At 47.8% G+C, this 25,185-nt stretch overlaps 2 protein-coding genes across 5 annotated transcripts; both read left to right on the top strand.

Moving 5' to 3' along the window:
- The first annotated feature begins 1,667 nt into the window (after positions 1–1,667).
- SLC25A48 (solute carrier family 25 member 48) lies at positions 1,668–21,796 on the top strand. Of its 4 annotated transcripts, none has more exons than XR_009744017.1 (8): positions 1,668–1,798; positions 2,815–2,858; positions 6,653–6,724; positions 7,285–7,537; positions 8,221–8,469; positions 9,646–9,779; positions 12,513–12,730; positions 13,174–13,312. XR_009744017.1 is itself a non-coding variant. In XM_061457036.1 (8 exons), the coding sequence occupies exons 1-7, from the start codon at positions 1,753–1,755 to the stop codon at positions 12,633–12,635; spliced, it is 921 nt and encodes a 306-aa protein (XP_061313020.1). In that variant the 5' UTR covers positions 1,668–1,752; the 3' UTR covers positions 12,636–12,642; positions 13,174–13,313. The 4 variants fall into 4 exon arrangements, 3 of the variants coding, with proteins under 3 accessions (XP_061313020.1, XP_061313021.1, XP_061313019.1); XM_061457036.1 differs by having other exon boundaries at positions 12,513–12,642; positions 13,174–13,313; XM_061457037.1 differs by lacking the exons at positions 12,513–12,730; positions 13,174–13,312 and adding an exon at positions 21,504–21,796.
- Positions 21,797–22,201: 405 nt separating this feature from the next.
- On the top strand, positions 22,202–24,953 carry IL9 (interleukin 9). The gene is made up of 6 exons (XM_061457215.1): positions 22,202–22,249; positions 22,349–22,531; positions 22,616–22,660; positions 22,755–22,781; positions 23,425–23,553; positions 24,527–24,953. The coding sequence occupies exons 1-6, from the start codon at positions 22,202–22,204 to the stop codon at positions 24,662–24,664; spliced, it is 570 nt and encodes a 189-aa protein (XP_061313199.1). The 3' UTR covers positions 24,665–24,953.
- The last annotated feature ends 232 nt before the right edge of the window (positions 24,954–25,185 follow it).

Raw genomic sequence — 25,185 nt, 5'->3', positions numbered from 1 at the left:
AGGCACATAAAGGGACGTTGTTTTAAGGTCTTTTTGTGGAATATATTCATTTATGAATGGAAATTCAAGTGTCAATTATTTAAGTAAAACTGAAACATTTCTATTTCCAGGCAGTATTTTGGCATTCAGGATTCTTTGTTTATGAACTATCAACGTTTTCCATAGCCCAATATATAGACAAAAAACATCCCACAAACCCCAATCTGGTATTCCAGAAAGGCAACTGGGCAAACCAGATGCCAATCATTTTAGAAAGCCTCAAAGGAACTGCTGTCTGCTGAAATCTGACCTCCATAGAACAAAACTTGCCTTGGGCTATAGTAAATCACAGCCTGGTGTGACAGAGGTATCTGTGCAGTGGCAAAGGGCAATCGCATGTTTTGCAGAGCAAAGGCATGCGCCTGACGTCCAAAAGGACTTTTCTGATGGAGCTGGTGAGCACAAGGATATTGGGAACACGGTTAGGGACCAGAGGGATGTCCTGCTGTTGAGTGGCTGGTGGCTACTCAGGTGTAAGACTCTTACTAATGGGAAGTGCCACACAGGGGCATGACAGCCAGGCTGGGCTCAACATCCGGTATCTACCATTCAAGCCCAGTCTTCAGCATCAGTCAGAAAGGCATGTCAAGAATTGCTGGAAAAGGGGTTGAGATCAAGACAGAGAATGTCTTTAAGCTGCTCAGCGCCTGTTCCTCCCCATCAGTTGTGGTTCTGGCTGCCCTGTTCAAAGGTTTATTAAAATAGGACTGAGGATGAAAAGGAGCCTCTTGTATGAAAGGTGAACTAAACAGAGCTGGGCTTTGACTCTGGGAAAGATGGGAGTGAGGGAGAAATGGGTAATAGAGCTGTAAGAAAACTGTGAATGCTTTGCAGAACGAATGGGGTAGGGAGCAATTGTTCATCACTGGCCGAAGTACAGAAACTGGAGGTATCTCCTGAAAAGATAATACAGAAACTGGAGGTATCTCCTGAAAAGATAATACAGAAACTGGAGGTATCTCCTGAAAAGATAATACAGAAACTGGAGGTATCTCCTGAAAAGATAATACAGAAACTGGAGGTATCTCCTGAAAAGACGAGGCAGTGTGATCCCAATGAAGCAAATGGGGATGTTTTTTTTCAGTTGAATAAGGCTGTGTAAGTTGTGTTCTTTATCTCTGGGCTGCCATCTTTAATTTAGGAGTTTATAGCATGCTTACCCCCCCCCCCCCCCCCCCCCCCCCTTGTTTTTCTTCACCTTCATCCCGAACCCCCATCGCTGTTGCCTGGAGGATGCTGCTCTTCCTGCTCCTCGATGGGACCAGCCCCAGCGTGCAGAGGACCCTGCTCTGACCCCGCTCACCTCCCCCCTCATCCCCATAATAAACCCCAGTCCCTCCCTACGCCCGACCGGGCCCCCCCTGTCCCAGTCCCGTCCCTCCGGGTCTCTCCCACCGCCGGCCCCTGTGCGGCGCCTTTAAGCCCCGGTGCGTGATGTCACGGCGGCCGTGAGACACCGTGCGGCGGCCGGCGGGGCTGCTGCGGGGACCCCGGTGCCGTGCGACCGCCCCGTCCGCTGTCACCCCGTGCCCGACGGGGACCGCCGGCTCGGTGCGATCCACGGCTCGGGGCCGGAGAGGGGCGGGGGGGGGGGGGGGAACGGGACACGGGACCCCGTCCACTGTCACCGCCTGCCCGGTGCGGACCGCTCTTCGGTGGGGACCCCCGGGCGATTGGGACCCGCCGCCCGTCGGGGCGGGCTCGGAGCGCAGCATGGACAGCGTGCAGCTGCAGGACTTCGCGGCGGGCTGGGTGGGCGGTAAGTGATGCGGTGGGCCCGGGGGGAGGACGGCAGCGAGGGGGAACGGGAGCGTAAACCCCGGTGGTACCCAGGAGCTGTGCATCGGGCCGGCGCGCTCGCACCAGCGGATGCGCGCTTTGCTTTGCTTTGCTTTGCTTTGCTTTGCCTCGCAAGTGCAGTTTAATGCGATATCCGCGGACGGGATACTTAAAACTGAAGTACCGGTACATGCGATGCGGCTGTGACTGCACACTGCCGGCTCTCCCCGCTGGAAGCACCGAAGGGGAGCTCCGGGGCACGCAGTGGCAAAGTTGGGTCCCCCAGTCCCCTACCCTGAAAAGGTACTGCAGGGCTTTGACCCCACGGTCTTGCTTCGGCAAACAGGCTGATGGCCAGGGAGGGATATTGATCCTGTCTGCTGGCAATGCTGAGTGCCACTACCGGGAAAACAGACACCAGAAAGAGAAGGAAGCGTGAGGATGTGTAGAGGCATCAGTACTGAGGGTTCCCACTGGGTTTAATAGCTGATAAGGTGCACAGCTAAGTTGCCACGGATGCACTGCAGAAGCAGCAGGACAGAGGTTCTATCACACACCGCCCATCGCAGACCAGAGCTCTGCTGAGGCTGCTGCTCACACCAGGCTCAGGAAGGGGGTGTGAGATGGCCCATGGATCCTGACCAGGCCAATAGGTTAGCTGACTCTAAAAGCACAGGGCCTCGGCCAAAAAGTTAGGTGAGCAGCTTGGTTTTTGGATCACTGCAGCGCGTGGAGGCAGTGCAGTCACTCCCCCGGCCCTGCTGACCCCATGCTATTGCTGCACACCCCGGGACTGGGACAGGACGTCCAGGGGCTGAGCAGCCAGCAGTTTACATCACAGCACTGGACCGCAGGCAGCCTCAAGGTTACAACGTCCAGGAGAAAAAGGAATATTTCCTATGGAAATCTCTCCTTCTCCCCTATAAACCCATCGCTTCCCATCCCATCACAAAAGCATCCTCAGTGTTTTGTATAACGCTTTATTTCCATCCCCAGGAGCTGCCAGCGTTGTTGTTGGTCACCCCCTGGACACCATCAAGGTAAATCGCTTTGAACCATGTTCTCCTGTCACCACACAACCCCCCACTGACAGGGAGCCTCTCTCGAGACGATGCTTCACACCTTCACTTACCCCATCACCCCAAAGGGGAATTAGCCTGGGTAGAAATGCTTTAATAGACTTTTTTCCTCTTCAATGCTTGTTTTGAGTGAGAAACTGAAAGAACTGGCTGATACGTGCGAGGATGAATGCTGAAAATTCAACCTGGCTTTGCCTTATGTGTGGTTTAACAAACAATTTGGACAATGTTTTATTGGACTTTGCTACAGACAAGTATTCAAAGGGCAATGGGGGAACTATATTTGTTTTGCTGCAGGCACATTTTTACGTGTTCTCCTAGTGCTGGCAATGCTGGGAGGGCAGAGTGCTGAAGCTGTTATCCCAGTGCTATGAGACATGGTATTTACTATTCCTGCAAGACAACTGTTCACAGAGGGAATGATTTAGACACGTAAAAAGATATTTGCTAGCATGATGCAGACAGTACAGCCTGACCCAACCAAGCTGATTTACCCCACTGATGCAGAGACAGAGGAAGAACCCATTCCTTTCTCTTTCTGTACAGTGTGATAGACAGCTCTGAGTCCTTTTGTTCCTTCCACTGCTCTGCCCGTGGGCTCTGATCTGGCTCCAGCCTTGTTGCTGGCCTCAGTCAGGGCTGTCAGAGGTGGCAAACCCAAGGGCCAGTGCTCCCGTTTGCACCTTAGAGACCCTTGGAGGGCGATGGGGAGGGTGGACCAGTGCAGAGCTACGCCAAATCCCTTCCCAAGCCATCACAGCTGCCCTGTTGCACGCACCCTGGGATCAGGAGATGGTTGCCATCCCTATCCTTCCTAAGCTGCTAAGGGGGTATCAGTCCCAGGAGCACTGCCATGTGAGGATGGATGCAGACCCCACACAGCGGAGCCATGAGGCTGCCTGTGCCACCCCAGCAATGGGCATGGGCAGCACAGGCTGGCTCTGCTGGGGGTTGCCAAGGCAATCCCACCTCAGGCTGGAGGTCAGGGCATCATTGCCAGGCTTGGGGGAGTTTGGCAGCTACTGAGAGAGGATCCTGCTGGGAAGCACCGAGTTTCTGGATGCCAAGAAAGAACGAGCCCATCCTTCAGCGCTTATAAAGACAAGTGCCAGGCTGACACCTCTGTTGCTTGGGAATACCAAGCAGGCAGACTTGTTGCCTTTCCAAATTTAGGGGAAGGGAGGTGGAAAGGAGAGTGTTTTACACAGCACTAAGCCAGCAATGGGGCAGCTCAACGGCATTTGCAGCATCCAGGGGATGGGGGGGGGGGTGTCCTTCCCCACCTGGAAGAGGAGGCAGTGGGATGGGGTATGGGGTACCCGCACCAGGGTTCCCACCCAGCAGGTCTCCTCCTTCAGCTGGCCCCTTCCCCATATCGCAGCCTCCATCAAATCCAAGCAGCTGGTTTTTCCCACAGCCTTGCCACACTGAATAGTTTTACATGTACTCACTTTTCATCCTCCACATTGCATTCATTTCCCCAGGAACCTTCTGCAGTTTCTGGGCACCACCCCGGAGCCCTTTCTAATCAAAACACACCAAAAAGGAGGATTTTCCTTTGGAATATCCATGCTGGTATCAATTGACTTTGAGGGAGATGCCAGCAGGGGTTTCAGTGCCAGGTGTTAACAGCTTTGCGGGGGGGCATGTGTGCGAGGAGCAGTTTGTGAGGACACTCCGTTTCCCTCAGTTACTCAAAAAATGCATTAACCTGAACCTCTAAATACCTGGTTACTGTGTAAAAGAAAAAACAACAAGCCCATGGAGGCAGAATGGAAATGTCTGGGCTAAGCATCCAGATGAAGCCAAGAGGGAAGGCAGGGCTGTGCACTGTGGCTGCCCTGTCCTGTCCTGCTCAGGGTGCAGGCAGCCTCCCCAGTGGTTCTCCCCTATCTCCATCACCCCTGGTGTGATTCATGGCACTGGTCTGCCCCCATGGCCCGGGCCTGCTGGGGTTGTGCACTGTGCGCTGCATGAGCACCAGCTTGTTTGTGAGGGCTCGGTAAATGCTCTGCTTTTGCTGCTGCCTTCCCCATGGCCTGTGGCTAAGCCTGGAGCAGAGCAGCAGTCCTCAGCCTGTTCAGACAGCAGCATAGAACAGCGAGAGGTGACCCTGTTAGCGTGGTCCCACCGCAGCACCCCACTGGGCAGGCGCTTGCAGGGTGATGGTGCTGGTCATAGAATCCCAGTGCTCAAGGCCAGGTTGGACACAGGGGCTTGGAGCAAGCTGCTCTAGTGGAAGGTGTCCCTGCCCGTGGCAGGGGTTGGAGCGGAATGATCTCTAAGGTCCCTTCCAAGCCAAACCACTCTGTGATGATTATATGCTATATGTGAGAAGGGGAAAGCACGTGGAACCATACAGGCTTTGTCGTGACTTCTGCACCATTTCACCCAGCTGCTGTAGACATTGTTTGGAAGGTGTATAACCATTGCTTTCCAGGAACATTTGTGTTAAATGATGTAAAAATGTATTTTTAAGTGAAGCATGGACAATTCCTGAGACAGAGCTGAATTGTTTCAGCTCCATTTAGTATATGTATGTCTTAAGATCTACCTTAGATCAGAAGGACCCTGAAAGCCTGCCAGGGGAGCACGCCTCTCCTTTAGAACACCTTTAGATGGATGCCTTAAGAATACATCCCAGCCTCCACTAACAGTCCCCAGATGGAGAGGACCACATCACTCTTCAATTTCCACATAGATCAGGACTCTGCCAAGGAGAGCACCGCACACCAGTCTGCTGTCCTGGGCCAAGGTAGCTGGTCTGTACTGGAGAGCAATTTGACAGTCACCGATTCCAGATGTTGCAGAATGCTTCGGACCTCTGCGGTCCTGTTGAGCCCTGTGGATGCACATCTATCTTGTTTTATCACTCTGTTTTCTTTACAACTAAGTGCAAGGTCCTACACCTGGGTGGGAGCAATCCCAGGCACAGCTACAGGTTGGGCAGAGAAGAGATTCAGAGCAGCCCTGCGGAGAAGGACTTGGGGGTGTTGGTTGATGAGAAAATGAACATGAGCCGGCTTCAGTGTGTGCTTGCAGCCCAAAAAGCAACCGTATCCTGGGCTCCATCCAAAGCAGCATGACCAGCGTGTCGAAGGAGGTGATCCTGCCCCTCTGCTCTGCTCTTGTGAGACCTCACCTGCAGCATTGTGTGCAGTTCTGGTGTCCTCAACATAAAAAGGACATGGAACTGTTGGAACAAGTCCAGAGGAGGCCACGAGGAGGATCAGGGGCTGGAGCACCTCCTGTATGAAGACAGGCTGAGAAAGTTGGGGCTGTTCAGCCTGGAGAAGAGAAGGCTGCGTGGAGACCTCAGAGCAGCTTCCAGTATCTGAAGGGGGCCTATAGGGATGCTGGGGAGGGACTCTTCATTAGGGACTGTAGTGACAGGACAAGGGGTAACGGGTTAAAACTGAAACAGGGGAAGTTTAGATTGGATATAAGGAGGAAATTCTTTCCTGTGAGGGTGGTGAGGCACTGGAATGGGTTGCCCAGGGAGGTTGTGAATGCTCCATCCCTGGCAGTGTTCAAGACCAGGTTGGATGAAGCCTTGGGTGAGATGGTTTAGTGTGAGGTGTCCCTGCCCATGGCAGGGGGTTGGAACTGGATGATCTTAAGGTCCTTTCCAACCTTAACTATTCTGTGATTCTATGATTTGCTCTCAAAGTAAAAATCACATTGTTTGTGTAGCATGAGTTTCCCTGGGCTGGAAGCATGGGATTTTAATCACATTTTATGGATGTCTTTTGCAGACTCGTTTGCAAGCTGGGCAAGGCTATGGAAATACACTCAGTTGTGTTCTCACTGTGTACAGAAATGAGTCTGTAAGTACTTTATCTTACTGAAAATGCAAATAGATCAATGGATCAATTGCTAAACACATAATGCAATTATACAAAACCACTGTTGACACCAGCAGTTATATGAAGATCAATCGAGTCAATGCAGTTAAGCCTGTAAATCCCTACATTCTTCTCTTGCTTAACTCTAGGCAATGCTCCTGGGTACTTCTACAGGGAAAAGACAGATCCCTGGCATGGAGGGATAAATGTCCTCACATGGGTCAGGGTGTTACATCCACAGTGGCTCTTTTGCATGTGCCTGCTGGGAAAGCTCTACTGGAGGTATTTTGCTGAGTCTGGTGATGCTAGGACAGAAGCTGTCCATAACAGGGACTTTCACATGGGTCCCTGTGCTTCCAGCATATCCTGTACCCTGCACAATCCTGACAAGCCTTTAGCAGTATCAGTTCATTTCCCTGTGCAGACGATTGGTTCAGGAGACATCTGCTGCTTGGATTTGCATCTCTACCCTCACAGACAAGCTGGGTTTGCGCTGCTCAGTCCCATTCACCCTCCTAACTCCGGCTCCCTTCCCTGGGTAGGTGGTTGGCTTCTTCAAAGGCATGTCCTTCCCTCTGGCCACCATGGCTGTCTACAGCTCCGTGGTGTTCGGTGTCTTCAGCAACACGCAGCGGCTCCTCAGCCAGCTCCGGCATGGAGACCCGGATAGCACACCGGTGCTCGGCGACGTGGCTCTGGCCAGCATGGTGGCTGGGTTCATCTCCGTGGGTATCGGCACTCCTGTGGACCTGGTAAAGATAAGGCTCCAGATGCAAACGCAGCCGTACATCCAAGGTAGGGAGAAAGAGCATCTTCTTCCTTTCTCTGCCAGTCCTTGGTGTTCACTGGGAGCTTTAGGACAGCTTTGCTTCAAGGCCTGGCTCCCTGCTGCCTCGTGCCACTGCAATGGAGGGCCATGAAGATGATCAGAGAGCTGGAACACCTCTGAAGACAGGCTGAGAGAGCTGGGCTGGTTCAGCCTGGAGAAGAGAAGGCTCTGGGAAACCTTAGAGCAGCTCCAGTGCCTAAAGGGGCTATAAGAAATCTGGAAAGGGGCTCTTTATAAGGATATGTAGTGACAGGACAAGGAGGGGTGGCTTTAAGCTGAAAGTGAAGATTTAGATTAGGTTATTAGGAAGCCTAGAGAAGCTGTGGCTGCCCCATCCCTGGCAGTGTTCAAGGCCAGGTTGGAAGGGGCTTGGAGCAACCTGCTCTAGTGGAAGGTGTCCTTGTCCGTGGCAGGGGATTGGAATGAGTGATCTGTAATGCCTTCAACCCAAACCATTCTATGATTCTATGACTCGAGCTAAAAATGCTTCCTTCTGCATTCCCTTTCTTAAACCTTTTCCCCACCCACTATGTAATGATCCAGGGGAAAGAAATGGATGGCAGTGATTTCTCATCAATGATGGTGGGCTTTTGAGAGCAGTTCTGTAGCAATATATTTATTATAATATTTGTATCTCTTTGTTTTGCAGCAAACATGAAACTAAAGCCCACAGTTCCTGGATTTCCTGTGTATCGAGGTCCAATTCACTGCATCAAGACAGTCCTACAGAAAGAGGGGATAGCAGGAATATACCGAGGCGCAGGAGCAATGCTTTTGAGGGATGTTCCTGGGTACTGCCTCTATTTCATCCCTTACACAATCTTCTGTGGCTGGATTACTCCTGATGGATGCATTTCCCCTAATCCCTCCTCCATCTGGCTGGCAGGGGGAGTAGCAGGTAAGCACCTTTGTTTCCCTCAACACTGGCGAAACAAGGATGGGAAGGTTCCAAGGGGAGATTATAGGGTCACCAGGAGAGGACATGGGGATGAGCAAGCTCCTTCCCCTAGGGCCAGATCTCCTGGCACCACAGCTGCTCCTTATGACTTGGCAAGCCTTATGGAAGTTGTGTTATCAGACTTTCATCAGGTTCAATGTCAGCAAGAAGGAGCACAGCCAGCACCTTCATCTCCCTGGATGTCCCACGGCAGCCTGCACATCGCACTGCCAGTGATCCCCAGGCAGCCAAGATGCCTCCAGAAGAGGACTTCAACCTGTTGGCTCCCCACCAGGAGGGTGTACACCCTACCCACAGGCAGCAGAAGCAGAGCTGGCTGTTATTAATCTTCTTATTCTTCCCTGTGTACACCCGCAGTAGGACTGACGTACATCTCTCATCGCACTCCCATGTATAAAGCCACCCCTGCACCCACTCCCCGTTTCCTGGCTATTTCTAATCACAGACCCCTAAAGGAAAGTCAATCTTTAGCTCAGGTAATGAGCACAAAATGCCATCTCTGTTTCTCCTGCAACTAAACAGAGCCCTGGCCCATCTGGGCAGTACTCCATCATACCCCAACACTCATACTGGTCCATACAAACTCTTGTCTGTCCAACAGCCATGCATTGGGGCTGCTTGCTGACCTTGTCAGGCAAAAAATCCCACTCAGCTGCAGGCTAATTAATGTAAATGGCCTGTTCCCTTATAAGAATGATGAGGTAGCTCAGCTGTGTTGGGTGTAATCCTGCCTACATGTGATGGAGCTCTCTTGTTTTCTCAGCTCAAACCTTGGTTTTCAACAGTATTCTCTGAGGATTCCAGGTTTTGTGCAGCTTGAGCTTTTCCCACAACATGTCTACGCTCTACCAAAAGCACAGCAGAAGATTTGCATCATGGAGGACACCCTTGGACTGCCTGCATTGGATTATCAGCATCACCCCCAAAACCTCAGTGCTCCATCCAGAAACAGGGAGCTTTGCTCCTAGAAATACCTGCACCTGAGCAGGCTGAATGCCCTGCAGTGAAAACCCCATGAATACAATGGGGTAGAGGAGAGGTGAAGGTCGGAGTTCACTGACTGTAACCAAGGAAATAGAGAGAAGGAACTGTTCAAATACTTCTGCATTTTTCTAGGAGCCATTTCCTGGGGGACTGCTACTCCAATGGACGTTGTGAAAAGTCGGCTTCAGGCTGATGGAGTTTATTTGAGCAAGTACAAAGGGACCCTTGACTGCATCTTGCAGAGCTACCAGAACGAGGGCTTAAAAGTAAGTGATATTTGAAGTGAAGCCTGGGTATTAGGCATTTAATTTTAATTGGAAAGTACAATGGATGTTTCAAACCTCTCTGCAGGGTTGAGAGGCAGCTAAAGCCCATTACTGTGATTATAATAATGACAGTAGGTAATTATAGTGGAGATTCTTTTATATCCCAATAGAGTAATAATGTGCCTTACAGCAATGGAAAAATGAATGACTGGGGGTCACAGTCTGCTGGTGTAATTAACTTACAATAACACTTCATGTCAGTGCATTTAAATGTGAGTATGATTTGACTTAGTATAAATCAGAGATTGAAAATCTCACCTCTGTGATTGCTTTTATAAAACGCAGAGGTCAAATGTTTCCCATTGACACTGGAATCAACGGGCAATCATTCCAGTGGCACCCTGGGTGTGTTTGGCTGCCCTGGGTAATGCTTTGGTGGAGCTGATGCTGCCTTTTGCAATGCCTGCCCTCATTTTGCACCAAGATGGAGCTGGTTGAAAATGCTCTTAAATCAGAATTGCTTTGGTTTCCAACGTGAAGAAGGGCTGTGTGCCAAAACCAAGCTCATGTCCTTCTGACTTTGTCTCTTAGTGTAATAAAAGGTGTTCGTTCTGCCTGCAAGCTTTGCCTCAGCTAAAGGTGGATGGCAAAGAACCAGGGTCTGCAGCTTTATTGCGTTGCCAGTGCATGGTTACGAGAAGTGATGTCTCCTGATATTGAAATAAATCTCTACTTAAGCTGCCACCAAAACATCACGTGGGCTCTTGGCTCCAAAGCGCTAATTTTCACATTCAGAGGGCAAAGTAACAAGTTACAGAAAGAAAACTAAGCTCCAAAATCACAAGCCGCTGTGATTTCAGTATCTGCCAACATGCCACGATGTTATGCCAGCTGACACTGGGCCTGCAGTCTGGTTTGGGTTTTGCTGGTAAATGAAGAAAGCCACTTTGCTATGAAGTACAAGTACCTGGAGAGATGCTAAAGACTGTGCTTGGAGGGTCAGGCTCTCTGCAGGCTGCCTGCCCTGTGTGTTCACTTTGGCATGTGGCTTCACAGTAAAACAGAGCGTGTTTGAAAAGGGAATTTCCCTGTGTTTTCCCTTCTCTTTCCATCGTCATCCCCTACCTGCCTTGTCCTGCCTGAATATTAACAAGTCAGTCAGGCACACTCAGTTGTTTTTGTTGGAGGTCCACGCTGGTTGCAGTTTTGTTGCTGTCATGCCTGGCACGCAGACTAAAGCTGGCAACAGGCCTGCATAGCAGTTGGTGATAAGACTGGATCCTTCTCTTGTAAGGAGACACACAACTGGCAAATGGCAAACTCAGGTTTGGATGTTTTCATCTGGGGACAAAGGAACAGCATTCACAGTGCTGGAAGTAATTGCCTGTATACACACAACCAAGTCAGCACAGTTCTCTTCTTTCTGCATAGTCAGGTGTGTTCATTCTGATGGGAAAAGCTTATGACTCTGGGCTTTCCTTCATAAATCCTCATTTAACTTGGCTCTTTTGTTACTGCTTGGATACTGCACAAGAAAATGGAATTTCCTCCCAGACAATTCTATTTTCTTAACAAAATAAACCACCCCAATGAATCAATAATATCCTAAATATCCCAATATTGCAATTTCATGTTAGCAAACTCCACCCTAAGCTATGCGAACGTACTTGAATTCTGCCTTGTGCAAGGCAGCACCATGCACTGGATTTACTGGATACAAGATACGGTGGTGTTTAGCAGAGCTCAGTATTTCAAGGGAAATGCTCATGAGACACTTTAATCTATGGGCTTTTGTTCTTGGAGCTGAGCTATTCCATGCTTCCGTACAGCAGCCACGGGAGCTTTGCCTTTGTAAAGCCTGGAAGGGGGCTGGCTTGGCCGATGTGACTTTTCAAGTCCATTTTGAAGACGTGGTGTTTAGGTTAGTGACCGCAGCGATGCGCCTGGGTGGTTAAAGCAGGGGTTCTGTGAGAAACAGGCCAGCAGAGATGCCCCCTGCAACCCTTGTCTTGTAAACAGGAGCAACAAGGGCCCCTCTCCGCTCTCCACAAAGCACTTTGCTGTTCAAGCACCCAAAAGCCACAGGGTCTTTCACTCTTGTAAGTGCCAGCATCTTTTCAAAACCGGTATATGAGCAGAATGAGGAAGACTGGCTGCAGGTATTTGTTATCTTAATGAAAGAAAATGCTGGCGCCAAAGCTTGGCTTTTAGGAACCCTTATGTGAAAATACCAGCTTTTATCAAGTATTTTCCCCAAAGCTGGTGGTGAGAGGCGGTTCTGAGCACGGTACAAAGTAAATCTGGTTTTCCTCTGCAACCGCAGACCCAGCCCTGGGAAACAGCATTTGCTGCATGAAACCAACAGCCTCCTTGTACCGCAGGGTTTGGATGATCCCAATGGACTCATCTGTGCCAAGGGAAGAAGGGGCTGTAGCTAGGTAGGACAACACTGGAACACATTTTGGGTTTCTTGCTTTCTGCTCTACACAAGGATGTTTTTTACCCTTTACTTCTTGTACCTCCTCTGGGCAGATACAGATGGGAGCACAGAGCTCAGTGATACCAGTGACTTTTGCCATTACTTTTCCATTCTCCAGCACAGACTTCAGCAACGACCAGCAGCAAGAGTGGATTCTGGTTCTTCAGAATCCCACTATGACTTCATTCACTGTTTTCTTCTTCTTAAAAGACCCCATATATTCCTATGCTCTAACCTTTTTCCATCCCCAACAGGTCTTTTTTAGGGGCATCACGGTCAATGCAGTGCGAGGATTCCCAATGTGTTCAGCCATGTTTCTTGGCTATGAACTTTCTCTCAAAGCAATGAAAAGAGACCAAACTGAGACCAATCCTTAACTTCCAGGTCAGCACATAAAGACCCTTTAGCTTGATTAGAGAATTCATCTTTGAATCAAATGGACTTGCAATTGTATAGATCCTCTGGAAGACAGGTAACCTACATCTGAACAGTTGCTTTTCAAACCTGGGTCTGTGGGATGTGGAGCAGACAATGGATTTAGGTTTTATTCCAGACTGCTGGAATTTCACTGATTCTTGTGATTGTTTTCATCGGTCTAAATCACAAAAGAGAATTTGAAAGGAAAATATTCTCTAATGTTTTATAAGTTGTGAAATATGATTCTCACCTAAGTCCCTGCACGGTATCAATTCCTCCCTTGATCCTCCCATAAAGACCTGAAATTAAGCCCTTTTGAAGTGTCTTGACCACCAACTCACAGTTTTACTCTTTCTCTCATAAACCTAGGGTTGCGTAAAGGAGCAGCATTAAAAATATCCAATTAAAGACCCTTTTTAGCAGTTTAATACTCATTCTCGGCAGTCTTTGCTCTTTCCTGCAGTACTTCATAAACCTCCTTCTTTCTTATTCCAAAAGTGTTGCTGGGAACACCTGGAAGCCTCCTACTGTCCTGAGCCAAACCAGCAGTGTGGTGTTGGAGAGGGATCAGCTGCTCTGACCGAAGACTCTCATCCTGCACCGACAGCATCTGCTTTCTCTTCTGCCATGGACTTAGTCCCTGGAGGACACTGAAAACTGCACCAGCTCCATCAAATCCAAAGACTGTTTTCTTATCACATCTTTCCCTCTTTTGTCTCAGAGCACCTTCATTATCCCCATGGTGGTGTTGGGCTTTATCACCAGTGACATTTTCCTATTGAGCCAAGAGAACAACTTGCTTCCCTTACCCACAAGTGAGATACACCCAAACCAACCCACCAACATCAGCCACGGAGCATCGTTTGTATGACATTGTATATAATGCTCCTCTTTGTGAGCAAGGAAAGGGGGAGGTGAGGTGGGTGTGCAGGGCCCTTTGGTCCAGGAAGGGCTGGATTCCCACCAAATCCTGGCTTGCTTTCAGGATCAAAAGAATGGATGACTCTACCCATACGAATGGACACAGAACTCTCCCGTTTGCCACAATTTAACATATTATCAGGGAAAAAATGTGAAGGGCTTCAATAACCTCTCTGTTTTCTAAGGTATAAATTGAATTGGGAAAAGGAAGGATGTTAAATTAGAGGCTCAGCTGCTCTTTTTCTTCAGAAAACAATAAACCAAGTCATATAAATGGCTGGCTATTGCTTTACCTAACTCATCTTGTGTAGCCCTCCAGAGACCTGCTAGAGGTGACTTGTTAGACCTGATCTCCCTGACACAACAGTCCAACCTGCCAGCTGCCAAACCCTGCAGGCATCCCTTTGCAGCACCAAAGGAGGTCTCTGAGGGATGCAGAGCTTATCCCAAACTGTTCTCTACAATACACAGGCCAGCTTCAGACGTCCAGCTCTTTGCTGCAATCCTACTGAGACAGCTGGGGCAGCCCCAGGTCTCTCTTTGGTCTACCTCAGCTTTTCAACTATTCTAGGGTCTTTTATGTTGTGGCTATTTCTGTTTATGCTGTTCAGTGTCTCCATGCGTTCTTTTCTAAGCATGGAGCTTCTGGTGCCGAAACCCAAGAAGAACCATCTCTGCTGGGATAAAAGGACTCTAGTGGCATTGGCAGGAGAGGCTGAGAACAGCCTCACATGCAGAGGGACATGTGGCATCAGGACCATTCAGGGACAGCACTGAATGGTTCCCCCTGTCTTCTCTTGGAGAAGAGCTCCAGGGGAAAAGTCCCACAGTGATGGGTTTAGCAGACACCATCAAGAAAAGCTTCTGAAGACAACCTGGAGCAGCCGTCCAGGTTTCCCCCTTTATGGAGGAGAAGGAAAAAGAAACTCCTGTATCCTCTTCCCTGGGTGAATGGAGGAATTGGTGACAAGACTTGAAGACCTCAGCAGAAAGTGCCTAAAACCTCAGGTTTCTGAGCATTACTCATAAAGGGGGTTCCCAACCTTGGGCTCCTCTTTACTGGGGCCTGAATTAAAACCAGAAGCGTGGCCTCCCCCAAAACTGGCCTTAAATGTGGGAGAAAGAGCCGGTGTTGCTTCATCTCAGGACATGCAGGCAAGGAGGCGCACGATGCCTTTGAGCTTGACAACATGAACTGACAAACAATATGGGTAAAATTAATGAACCTTCACAAAAGAATTTGTTGCTGGCTGCATTTAAGGTTTCATCTATTCCATGTTACCTGTTTTAACGCACATGGATGTAAAACATGTTCTTTAGATGCACAATATGTCTCCAAGGATAATACTTGGGAGAGGTTTGTTTTTCAATGCAAGTAAGTGGTGGTGCTAATCTGCCCACATTATACATTATATACACCATAAAGTAGAATGAATTCATTAAACTGATGAGGTTTGCAACAAGGTGTGTATGTGAATGATCCTGCCCTCTCAGTGCCCAGGTTTGGTCTGCCCAGTGCTCCCCGAGATGTAAAGCCCTAAGCCTCACGTTGGAGCTGTATGGTGAGTTTTCCTGATTTCTTCATCCAGTTAAACCAGTTTTGAGATGGATGCCCAGGATTTAGAGTCATAGATTCATAGAATGGTTTGGGTTGGAAGGCGCCCTAAAGATCATCCAGTTCCAGCCCGCCCTGCCATAGGGAGGGAAAACATAAAGACATGGAAAGTGATTGGGACGTGAATACAAAGCTTTGGCCACATGATGGCAACCTCGCTCATGGCAGAGCATGGCCGTGTGCTGCTGCTGTCTTGTTTTCATTCAACGCCAGGTCCTTTTGCTGTCAGAGCATCACACGCTCCCCTCTCAATAGGCAGCCCCGCACTGGGCACCGCGCAGGTGATTTTGGGGTGATCCAGCCCTGCCAATAGCTTCCCTAGTGTATTCCCCCTGGATTGGAGGGTGACAGCAGCCTCGCAGGAGGTTGGGTTGATGCTGGGCCAGGAACAGCAGGGTTGGGATGAGCAGCTTTTGGGGTATGGTTGTACTCATCGCTGTGATGGATCACGGGGGATCCCAGCACACGGACACATATCTTACTCTTGCTTTTGAAGCAGTGAGTGTACGGCTGTGTCACTGAGGACAGAGATCCTGTGGTGGGGCTGGGTGATGCTGCAGGGGGTCACCCCATGCCTCGAAGATGAGGCATTACAATTTATGCACACAGAGACTTGGCAGGTGGGTGTTTTGTCAATGGTTTTCTTTACGATATATCAAATACATTAATTTGTAGCGATGATACTAATATCATTATCTAGGGATAGAAATTAGGAGTTTTAAGGAATCCTCTTTGGGGACCTGGTGATGGGGTTTTAAACACTGCTTTGCCTGGCAGGCAAACAGCCATAAATACAGCTGATTCAGATCCCTTGTGCAGGGCACTGATTGCGTATGCTGGTGATTTTGTCATTGCATTACACAAAAAATCCCTGGTATCAATGGAATTCAGGATACGGACCCAATCTTCCGTCAGTGGCTGCATTGACCTGCCCTTCATGGTGCGTTCCCCAGCACCATGCACAATGGAGTGCGAGAATCTATCTGCTTGATGGCTTGTTCACAGATGCTCAGAGCCCCACATTTCTAACATTAAATGCAGTGACTCCTGGAATAGATAAAAACTGATTAGGCAGACCAGAAGAACCAGGATACCCACTTCTATGCCCTTCTTGCCTGCAATATGAAAGCATACTCAGACCTGTCATGCCTCACATAAACCTGTAACTGCCTGACTTTCACGCTGCTGGTGGTGTTCCAGCTCTTACGACACCTCATATTACTTAATGAGATGCTGGCTGTCTAGCTGTTTTTCCAGTTTATATACTATGTAATGCTATGGTAGGGAGTAAAGGTAACAGTGGTTTATTTCCTCATGTGAAGAAAGCAAACAGGAACCAATTTTCCAGTGAAAATCCCTGACCCAGAGGAAGGTCTCTGGTGGTGGGAGAAGCTTTGTGATGCTCACAAAGTGGGAGCAGGATGGGGCTGCCTTTGGCCAGGGGGCAAGGAGAAGGTTGTGTATCCCCCTGCATCCCTGTTGCTGGGTACCTATAATGTTCTTAAGTCCTTCTCCCAGGGCACCCCAGTGGTTTTAGTGCCTGCTGAAGCCATCCCTGTGATTGCTCCTGGCCAGGCTGGGATATTCTCATGCCTCAGGAGTCCCTTCCTGATGTGCCAGCACCTTGGGAAGGTGAGATCACAACTCCCATGTCATTTTCTCTTTTCCCGTTGTACTTGAGACACAGGAGTAGGTGATGTCTTTGCAGGCACTAAGATACGTTACAGCTCCTTGGTTTATCTGAAGTTCTTCGCTTTGTTGTAGAGGTTGTTATAGTAGAGACTTGTCTCTAGGCACTGCATTCATGCAAAACAAGAAGGCCAACGCTGTCTTGTGCCCATAAAGAAAAAGGCAGAGTCAGAAGAAATGATGAGATCCAAAGAGAGGAGTGGGAAGAAGATGCTAAATTGAATATAAAGTGCACAAGAACAGCTTCCTTTCCCTAAAGCCATCTTCTTCTTATATATGCTCCTATAGAGTACAGACTGATCACTGCCAGCCTGGATTAAGTAGTACGTAAAGTAACATTCTAGAGATAGGCTTCACAAGGAATTAAGCCATGCAGTGAGGGGAAATTTAAGCAGTTACACTGATTTTTCCTACACTGGAGATCCTGCAGTAGTTCTAAGATCAGACACTAGTGGGACAAACAACCTGTTAAGAGCCATATATGCAGCAGAAGGAGAACATCTTTTTAAGGGGGTCTCAGAGGTCCCATATGAGGTTTCATGGTAAGATATAGAAATGCCTGCTGTAAAAGCAATAGGACCTACATAGCTTATCTTCATGGACCAGCTCATGGGCTATTCTTCCATGTTTCAAAACATTCTAGCACTAAGGTAGCCTACTTTGTATCTAGTATAGGAAATCCTGCCAACTCTTATGTAAGAGGGCCAGGCTATTCTTACTCATGCAGCTATGTGTGAACCAACACCCGTGCTTACTTCATTATTTAATTGAGATCACTGTGTTTCAATCAAGCAGTCGGCAGTGGTTTTCAATGCTTCCAGCATGAAAAGCAAGCTGCAATGGAACTCTGGCTGGTGGAGGGCTCTAAAGCAGCCACAGAGCGAATGCCTTGTGCTGTCTGTCTGTTCTGCATGTTCTGCCTTCCTCTGCATGCTGTGCTGAGAGGGAAATCCAGCACCCAGGGTCATCTCACAGTGGGACAAGCAAGGAAGGGTAAGTGGATTTATGATCTGAGTGCTCTGCAATGCTTCTCTTTCCTGGTGTGAAAGAGGATCCTGAACTGAGAGCAACGGCATCAGGAAAACCTTTACATACAAAAGAACTGGTGATCTTTGTGGAAAATTCCTGCTTTTTCCTGCTTAGTTCTGGGTACTGTCGGTTGTGAGATGCACTTGAAATATGTGCAATGCCCAGCATGGGCATGTTGCTCTCAGGGCTTTTTTTGCTTTTAGATGCCTCAGCTCTTGCTAAATATCATTGCAGCATGGAAAGCTTGGCTTCCCTGTCAGGAGCTCAGGAGAGCTCCGGCGACTGTACTATAGCATGAAACAAGGATGACCCTGAAGGTCCCTCTGAGGTGTGCTCCCCCATCTCACTGCTCCTGAGCACCACTAGTTGTGGTTAGTCAGTTCAAATGGTTTAAAACCAATTTAAACTCTTCTGAAAGGAATGGAACCCCATTACCTACAGAAGCTAAGGTGAGTCCTGAGGACATCCTGTGGTCCATCTGTGTGTGGCTATCAGGAGGTGCCAATGCCCTCTTCAGCCTGTCACATGCTCCCTGAGCTCATCTGGATTTTACACACCTTTCTGTCATAGGCAGTTGTGCTATTACTATGCTATGGTTTACCCTTTCGTGGAGGAATTAGAATGACCTTATTTTCCTTTATTTCTACACTAGCATATGTCATCTTTATCTAAAAGAAAGGGAAAACTATACTCCAAGCCACCTTATCTCTGGAAAATGAAACTATTGATAGCATCTCTTTGTTTGCGGTCTCTGTGAGATGTTGATCAGTAAAACAAGCCCGTACATTATCTTGTTTTTCCTTTACAGGGAACGTTTCTTTTTTTCTATATTAAAACGCCCCAGAACTGTTCAGAGTTTCTTGGAAATGCTGCAGTGGGGTGTAAAGTCTCTTCTGGCACTCAGAAAACCGGGAGGTCAAATATCAGGTCAAAACAGTGATTTGGAATTTGGATGTTTGTGCAGCATATTTGGTCAGTCAGCCTAGCTTTAAAATAGGTGCATGAAAAGAGAATATATGCTAAAGTATTTACATATCGACCAGGAATGGACAGGACATTAGATGAAGATTTCCAAAGGCACCAGAGGGAATTGTTTGTAAGAGATCATAACATATTGGGAGAGTTCCGTGTGTCCATCCTTTCCAAATCATAGGATCCCAGCCTGTTTGGGTTAGAAAGGACCTTAAAGCTCATCTGGTTCCATCCCCTGCCACGGGCAGGGACCCCTTCCACTAGAGCAGCTTGCTCCAAGCCCCTGTGTCCAACCTGGCCTTGAACACTGCCAGGGATGGGGCAGCCATGGCTTCTCTGGGCACCCTGTGCCAGCGCCTCAGCACCCTCACAGGGAAGAGCTTCTGCCTAAGATCTAATCTAAAACTACTGTATTTCACCTTGAAGCCACTACCCCTTGTCCTGTCACTATTCCTGCAACAAATACCTGTTCTTGGCTGGAGTCTTACAATCTGGTCACTCAAGAGTCACCAGGCACATTAAGCTGATGCGATGCACTGGCAGCACCCAGGATGATGGAGCTCTCTGCCCCTTCCTTACTCTGATCATCTACTATAGCCATTAGTGTGCAGGGAAGAGATATGAAGTACGGGGATATATGATATGCTGCCTCAGGCTGACCACAGTGAGTATCCCCACTCAGGTTTCCCAATGGCAATATAGGGGATGTTCTCACGTGCTGTTGCACACACTGCTTTCGAGCTTGGTGACCTTTATTAAGGTTTCAGTTCTGGTTTGATTTTTTTCAGCCAGAATTCTTAAAAGGGAACAAAAAGCCTCAGAAAGACCAGATTTAGCATTGGTGGCTCCCCACTTTGACAGCCGGCCTTTTGAGGCTTGTGGGTTTGCAACCTCAGAGGGAAGTGCACTCACAGTCACCTTCTTACCTACGGCAATGTGGCTACTGAATCTAATAGGAAGCGTTGTTTTGGTTTTTTGAGTGATGGTTGAAAAACCTCTATTTCCCCTCTACATGTTGGCCTGTGTCACTGGAAGAGAGATTAAGGGAGAGGAACAGAGGGAGACCAGATACCTAAACATGAGGATGTTGCATTTAACACACTGGTCATCAAAATGAAGACTTTTAAAGTATCAAACCTAAATATTTAAAGATTACATGAAAAAAACCCAGGTATTTTTGCTGGAATGGCAGCATATATTAATTTCCATGGTCTTTAGATCAGTCTCTAAATGCTGGACCTTAAGATCATCTAGTTCCAACCCCCCTGCCCATGCCCTAGATGGTCCTTTCCAACCCTAGGGTCCTTTCCAACCCTAACTATTCTATGATTCTATGAATAGAGCCTAAACTCTCCAAAGAGAAGCCATAACCAGCATCACACTCTTCCGTGCCCAATCCACTGCTGCTCTAACCAATACATGGAAAGTTCTTTCTCTGCCAGTTTGACTTCTGGTAACTTCTGATCTGCTGTGAATGGAATACAGCTTCTCTTGTCACCTCTTTGCCCTGGAGCAACAACAGAGTGAGACGGATCTCACTATGCAGTCAAACAGATATGGAAAGATGTAGAGATAACACTGGCGCTGCTGGCAGACGGAGATTATGGGGAGGAACCACAGGCTCGGGGAGCAGCTCTGCCATTCTGAGTTTCAACTCATAACAAATACATGGATCTCATCCTTTCGGGCTATAGGCCTGGGTGGAAGTTGTCTGAACTGCTCACTGCCCAGTAAACGTAATGACATGCAGTTACTGCACTAAATGGGATTTCTAATGAATGTATTTTGCTTAAAACCTCCTGGCTGTCATGAAGAGCTCCTTGTCCCTGTCTCCTCACGGCTTGTTGCCATATTCCTTGCACAACCTTGGGCTAAATCAAAGATGCTTGCAAATTCTTTCCTTTAAAACCACCTAAAATTGGGTTTTTGACCATCTGAGAAACCAAGTGTTGTAAGTGCAAATGTTACTCACATCATTCATTTCCTTCAGGGATGGATGCTTTGAACTACATTGTTCCAGCTCTTGCCGAGGGGCTTTACTGGCTGAATAAACAGAGAGCAGCACGCCCATTGCTTCGCTTGAGCAAAAAGCTGTTTCCTCAAGGGAGACCTACCCATCCTGGAAGCCTCTTCATTGATTTTCTGGGAATCACAGGCTCTCGATCACAAAGCAATGATTTTAGCCCTTCTCTAATCATCACCCAGTGCCTTGAAAGATGCCACTGCCTGGCTCAAGGAGTGGCATCCATCCCCACAATATGCCTTTTGAAAGCTGCCAGCTTTAACTTGCCAAGGGAGGGTCCTTGGCTGCTTCTAGGTATTCCCTGGGGCCTGTGTGAAAGCTGCAGCTGCCTAATGGGATGCACACTTCCCACATTAAATCACCCAAGGATGAGCTTCAAAGTGAGCGCAGGGGGCATCCTCCCCAGCCGGGAGCTGGGTGTGCAGCAGCCAGGCAGAGGAGCAGCAGACAGATCTTGCTCCGCTCCCCTTGGTGTGCAGGCAGGCAGCGGGGCTGTGCTCACCAAATGAATCCCTTGCTGGTAGGCAAATGCCAGGGAAAACACCCAGCAGATTGCAACTCGATGTCTTCTCTTTCCAGGATAGCTTCCAGAGGGATTCCACTCATCCTCCAGCTGGACTGAACGGCAGAAGGCTCAAGCTTTTGGAGCTATTTACGGCATAGAAGCAGGGAAGCTTAAAAGTCAGCTCTGAGAGCCTAAAAGGGTTACCACTTGCTGTGCTAGGGTGTGCAACTTGGAAAAGAGGAAACGTCTGTGGCCAGAGAAAGCTCTATGAGGCATTCAACCTGATCTGGAGACTCCATCTGAGAGAACTTCCAAGTTAATACCATCTTGGTCACTTGGGACTATTACTGCATCCACTCCTTTCTGCTCCAAATGTGACAGCGCAGTGTGTGTTTGCTCCGAGGGCCCGATCCTTATCTGCACATTGGTGCACGTGGGATCCCAGCCAAGGATTATGGGAGCGCTGTCTGGATGCAGCAGCTGTAATTCAGTGTGACAACTTCTGCACAGCACAGCACAACAGACGCCCTGCAGCATCACCAACCTTCCCTGAGAAAGTTCCTGCTTTGAATCCAGGGGGAATCCAGCCTGTCCTCTTGTTTTCTCAGCAAGTTTGGCAATGGTGAACACGACCGTCTCTTTGCTTTCATGGAACTCTAATTTACAGGAGCACTGGAGACAAACCCCACATTTGAAAACAAGAAGCTTTTGTAGCTTTCTAACCATTGTTTCCTGTTGGGGTGTGATATCATAATGCTCAAATTAATCACTTATGAGGAGCAGCTGTGAATTTCCGCTGTACGAAAGCAAAGTCACTGCAGTAGGTGACTCAATTCCACGTTTGATGCTGTCCAAGCAAAGTGGGAAAAAAGCAGTGGGCACCTGGTATCAATTTTATGATTGGGTTTTTCCCTATTAGAATGGGAATTTTGTGAAGACTCAATTAAAAGGAGTGCCCTCCTGTTCTGCTGCCACCCACCAGACTGAGCTGCACACGAACGCCAGCATGCTGCCATACATCCTCTTCTCTTGTTTGCTGCTCTGTGTGCAAGCACAGAACTGCAGCGTCCGTGAAATCATCCGGCATACAAAACTCCTGCTTGTAAGTTTAGCACCTTCCCTCTGTCAAAGCGCAGGCTTATGCAGCGGGTGACAACAAATACTGACTTCTCACTTGTTCTTTCAGCAGGAAAGTCCTCTGAGTTGCCCCTGTAGGGAGACAGCTGTCAATGTGAGTACACCGCTTTGGAGAACACCATGAGAATGTATTTGTGTGCTGAATGCTACCAATGCTGGATCTTAATGCTCACTCTTTTCATTTTCAGTCATGTTCCTGTCTTCCCATTGCTGAGGTAAGTATTGATTTTAAACTGTTGTAGGTGTTAGGGAAGTTCAGTATTAACTGAGTTGATTTTGCTCATGCTGTTCCTTATACAGCTTTTGCTTCTCGTTATGAGGAAGCCTTTAATGCATGAGCAGCAGCAAAACTGAGCTTGATGTATAGCAGCAGGGAGGGAAGCAGAAGTCTGCCCATCATCAGTGCAGTCAACCAAGCCCAGCCAAACAGAGCCTTGTGGGTTTCACTCATAAATCAAAAGATGCAGCCTCTTGCTCTGAAAATCTCTGCAAGCCTTTGATTTATGGTTACATGCCAAAGACTAAGTGAACCCTGAAAGAGATTTCAGGCCTCAGATGCTTAGCTCTAGGTGTATCTAACACAATTTCACTTTTGTAAGGTACGGTGAAACCCAGCATTGGCTGAAACTATACTTCAGAGTTACCATTTGAGGGTTTCTGAGAGATGTGACAGAAGCTTCTTAAGGCATACACGACGATTCAGGGTTTTACAAACCTCCCAAAGTTCATGTACCAGCTTTCAATGGAAGAATAGAACAGAATACGTCACATTTGATGGTGACATGCTGCCACTGTCACTGATGGTGACATTTAGGAATACACAAAACACATTCTTACCCTTTTTTCTTCCTGTAACAGCCTGGCCACGAACTGCCATGCTTTGTGGAAGGAACTGAACACATGCTGAAACACAACATCTCTTCCAATGCAGTAGTTGAAAGGCTTAACCTAAGCTTTCAGATTCAACTGGACAGAAAGCTCTGTAAAGTAAGACGTTTCCTACTTTCCTATAGATCTTTGTCTATCTTTTACAAAAGAAAGGATTTTTTTAATAATTTAAATATGTGTAGCTGAGTATTAGATTAATTTGAAATATATTGTAAATAATTGTTCTATGCAGGAGCCAGGTATGTTAGCTGCAACATGTATGAGGTGATGGAAAGCTGTTAAAATTGGCAGAGGAAGCAGGGAGATGGGTTCTGCCCCACTGTGCCATTTCCCTTCTCCAGATCCCTTTAGCATGAGAACCTTTAAACACAGAACTCTGGGAGAGGAGCTTAATTTAATTTGCTTTTCTATTCTCTTTCCTCAAATGTGTTTGCACTCTAAACAGCAATGATATGTAACCAGAGAGTAGATGTGCTGGGGACCAGCAGGCATAGGATCATTCTCTTCTGGAGCATTAATTCTACCAAAACTGCAATTCCTTCAGGGATGCTCAGGCCTGAAATACTGCTGTGGCCTGCAGCATCTTCAGATTTGTAATGATGCTCAGGAAGACTCTGGGATCCCCAGATGACTTTCCTCAGGCAGCGAAACACTTTACTTACAGTGAGCAGAACTGTTGTGTAATCCAGTGAGACAGAAGATGCTGATGATGCAGTGTTGCAAGCTCCTTTTAGCTAGCTTCAAACTTGCAAGGGGAAATATTGTTAGAATGGGACTGGAACACCGAGCAGCCCCATTGCCCTTACCTTACCCAGCTTCTCCTACAGCTCTGTCTGCCCTGTCTGCCAGGTTGAAACAGCCTCGTTGCAATGATCTCAGTTATATCTATATGACAGCTGTCACCCTAGTCACCACAAAAAGCCACTCACTGCTCAAGGAACGGTTCTTTAGGACCTGCTTTTGACCTCTCTGCTTAGCTCCAAAGAATGCCTATTTTAACTGTTTCATCTAAATCCTTTGTATTTTTATGGAATCTTTGGTAACCCAATCTTTGTTCTTCCTCCCATCACAGAGCCTGGCGCACAGGACTCAATGCCAGTACAAGATCAAAGGAAATGTGAAGGAATTTTTGACTAAAATCCTGAGGACCTATCAAGAAATCAATATACATAATTTAAAACAGCTTAAAAAAACCCCCATAATTCTTTGATAAGAAAGGAGAACAGAAAAGTTATTTATTGTATTTATTGTTCACCTGAACTATAGAAGGTAGAAATACCAACTGCTAAACCAGTAAAACTGCTATTTACCTGAGCAACAAAAGTATTCAGCTCTTCATTTTATATGTTTTGTACTTGGGGAAAGGTTTGAACATCCTATTTTGGTGCCACTGGGCACCAAAATGCTTCTGCAAAGCACTGGTCCAACAATTTCACTCACATGAGATGCTACAGCCAAACGCATGCTCTGACCACTCTATAGCTCTAGAAACACTCCTGGACTTGTGACTCAGAGATGCTGTGTTTTCTTTGTGCATCACATTTATTTCTGACAACATCTATACACCATGAGTAAGTCACTTCTTTCTTGCAAGGTTGCAGATTTTCCTGCCCAGAGCCACCTTTTTCTTTCTTCTAAATATTCAGTAGTAGAGAAGTCATGAACTGCTTACCATGCAACAGCAAGATCATACCCAGAGTTAACTGCAAGTTCTCAATGGGCTTGTGTATT

The sequence above is a fragment of the Pezoporus flaviventris genome, unplaced genomic scaffold (genome assembly GCF_033815535.1).
Source record: "Pezoporus flaviventris isolate CSIRO_AGI_PZ_B2104156 unplaced genomic scaffold, CSIRO_AGI_Pfla_v1 ptg000023l, whole genome shotgun sequence".
In the NCBI taxonomy this organism is placed as follows: Eukaryota; Metazoa; Chordata; class Aves; order Psittaciformes; family Psittacidae; genus Pezoporus; species Pezoporus flaviventris.
This window is presented reverse-complemented; position numbering and strand designations above follow the sequence as displayed.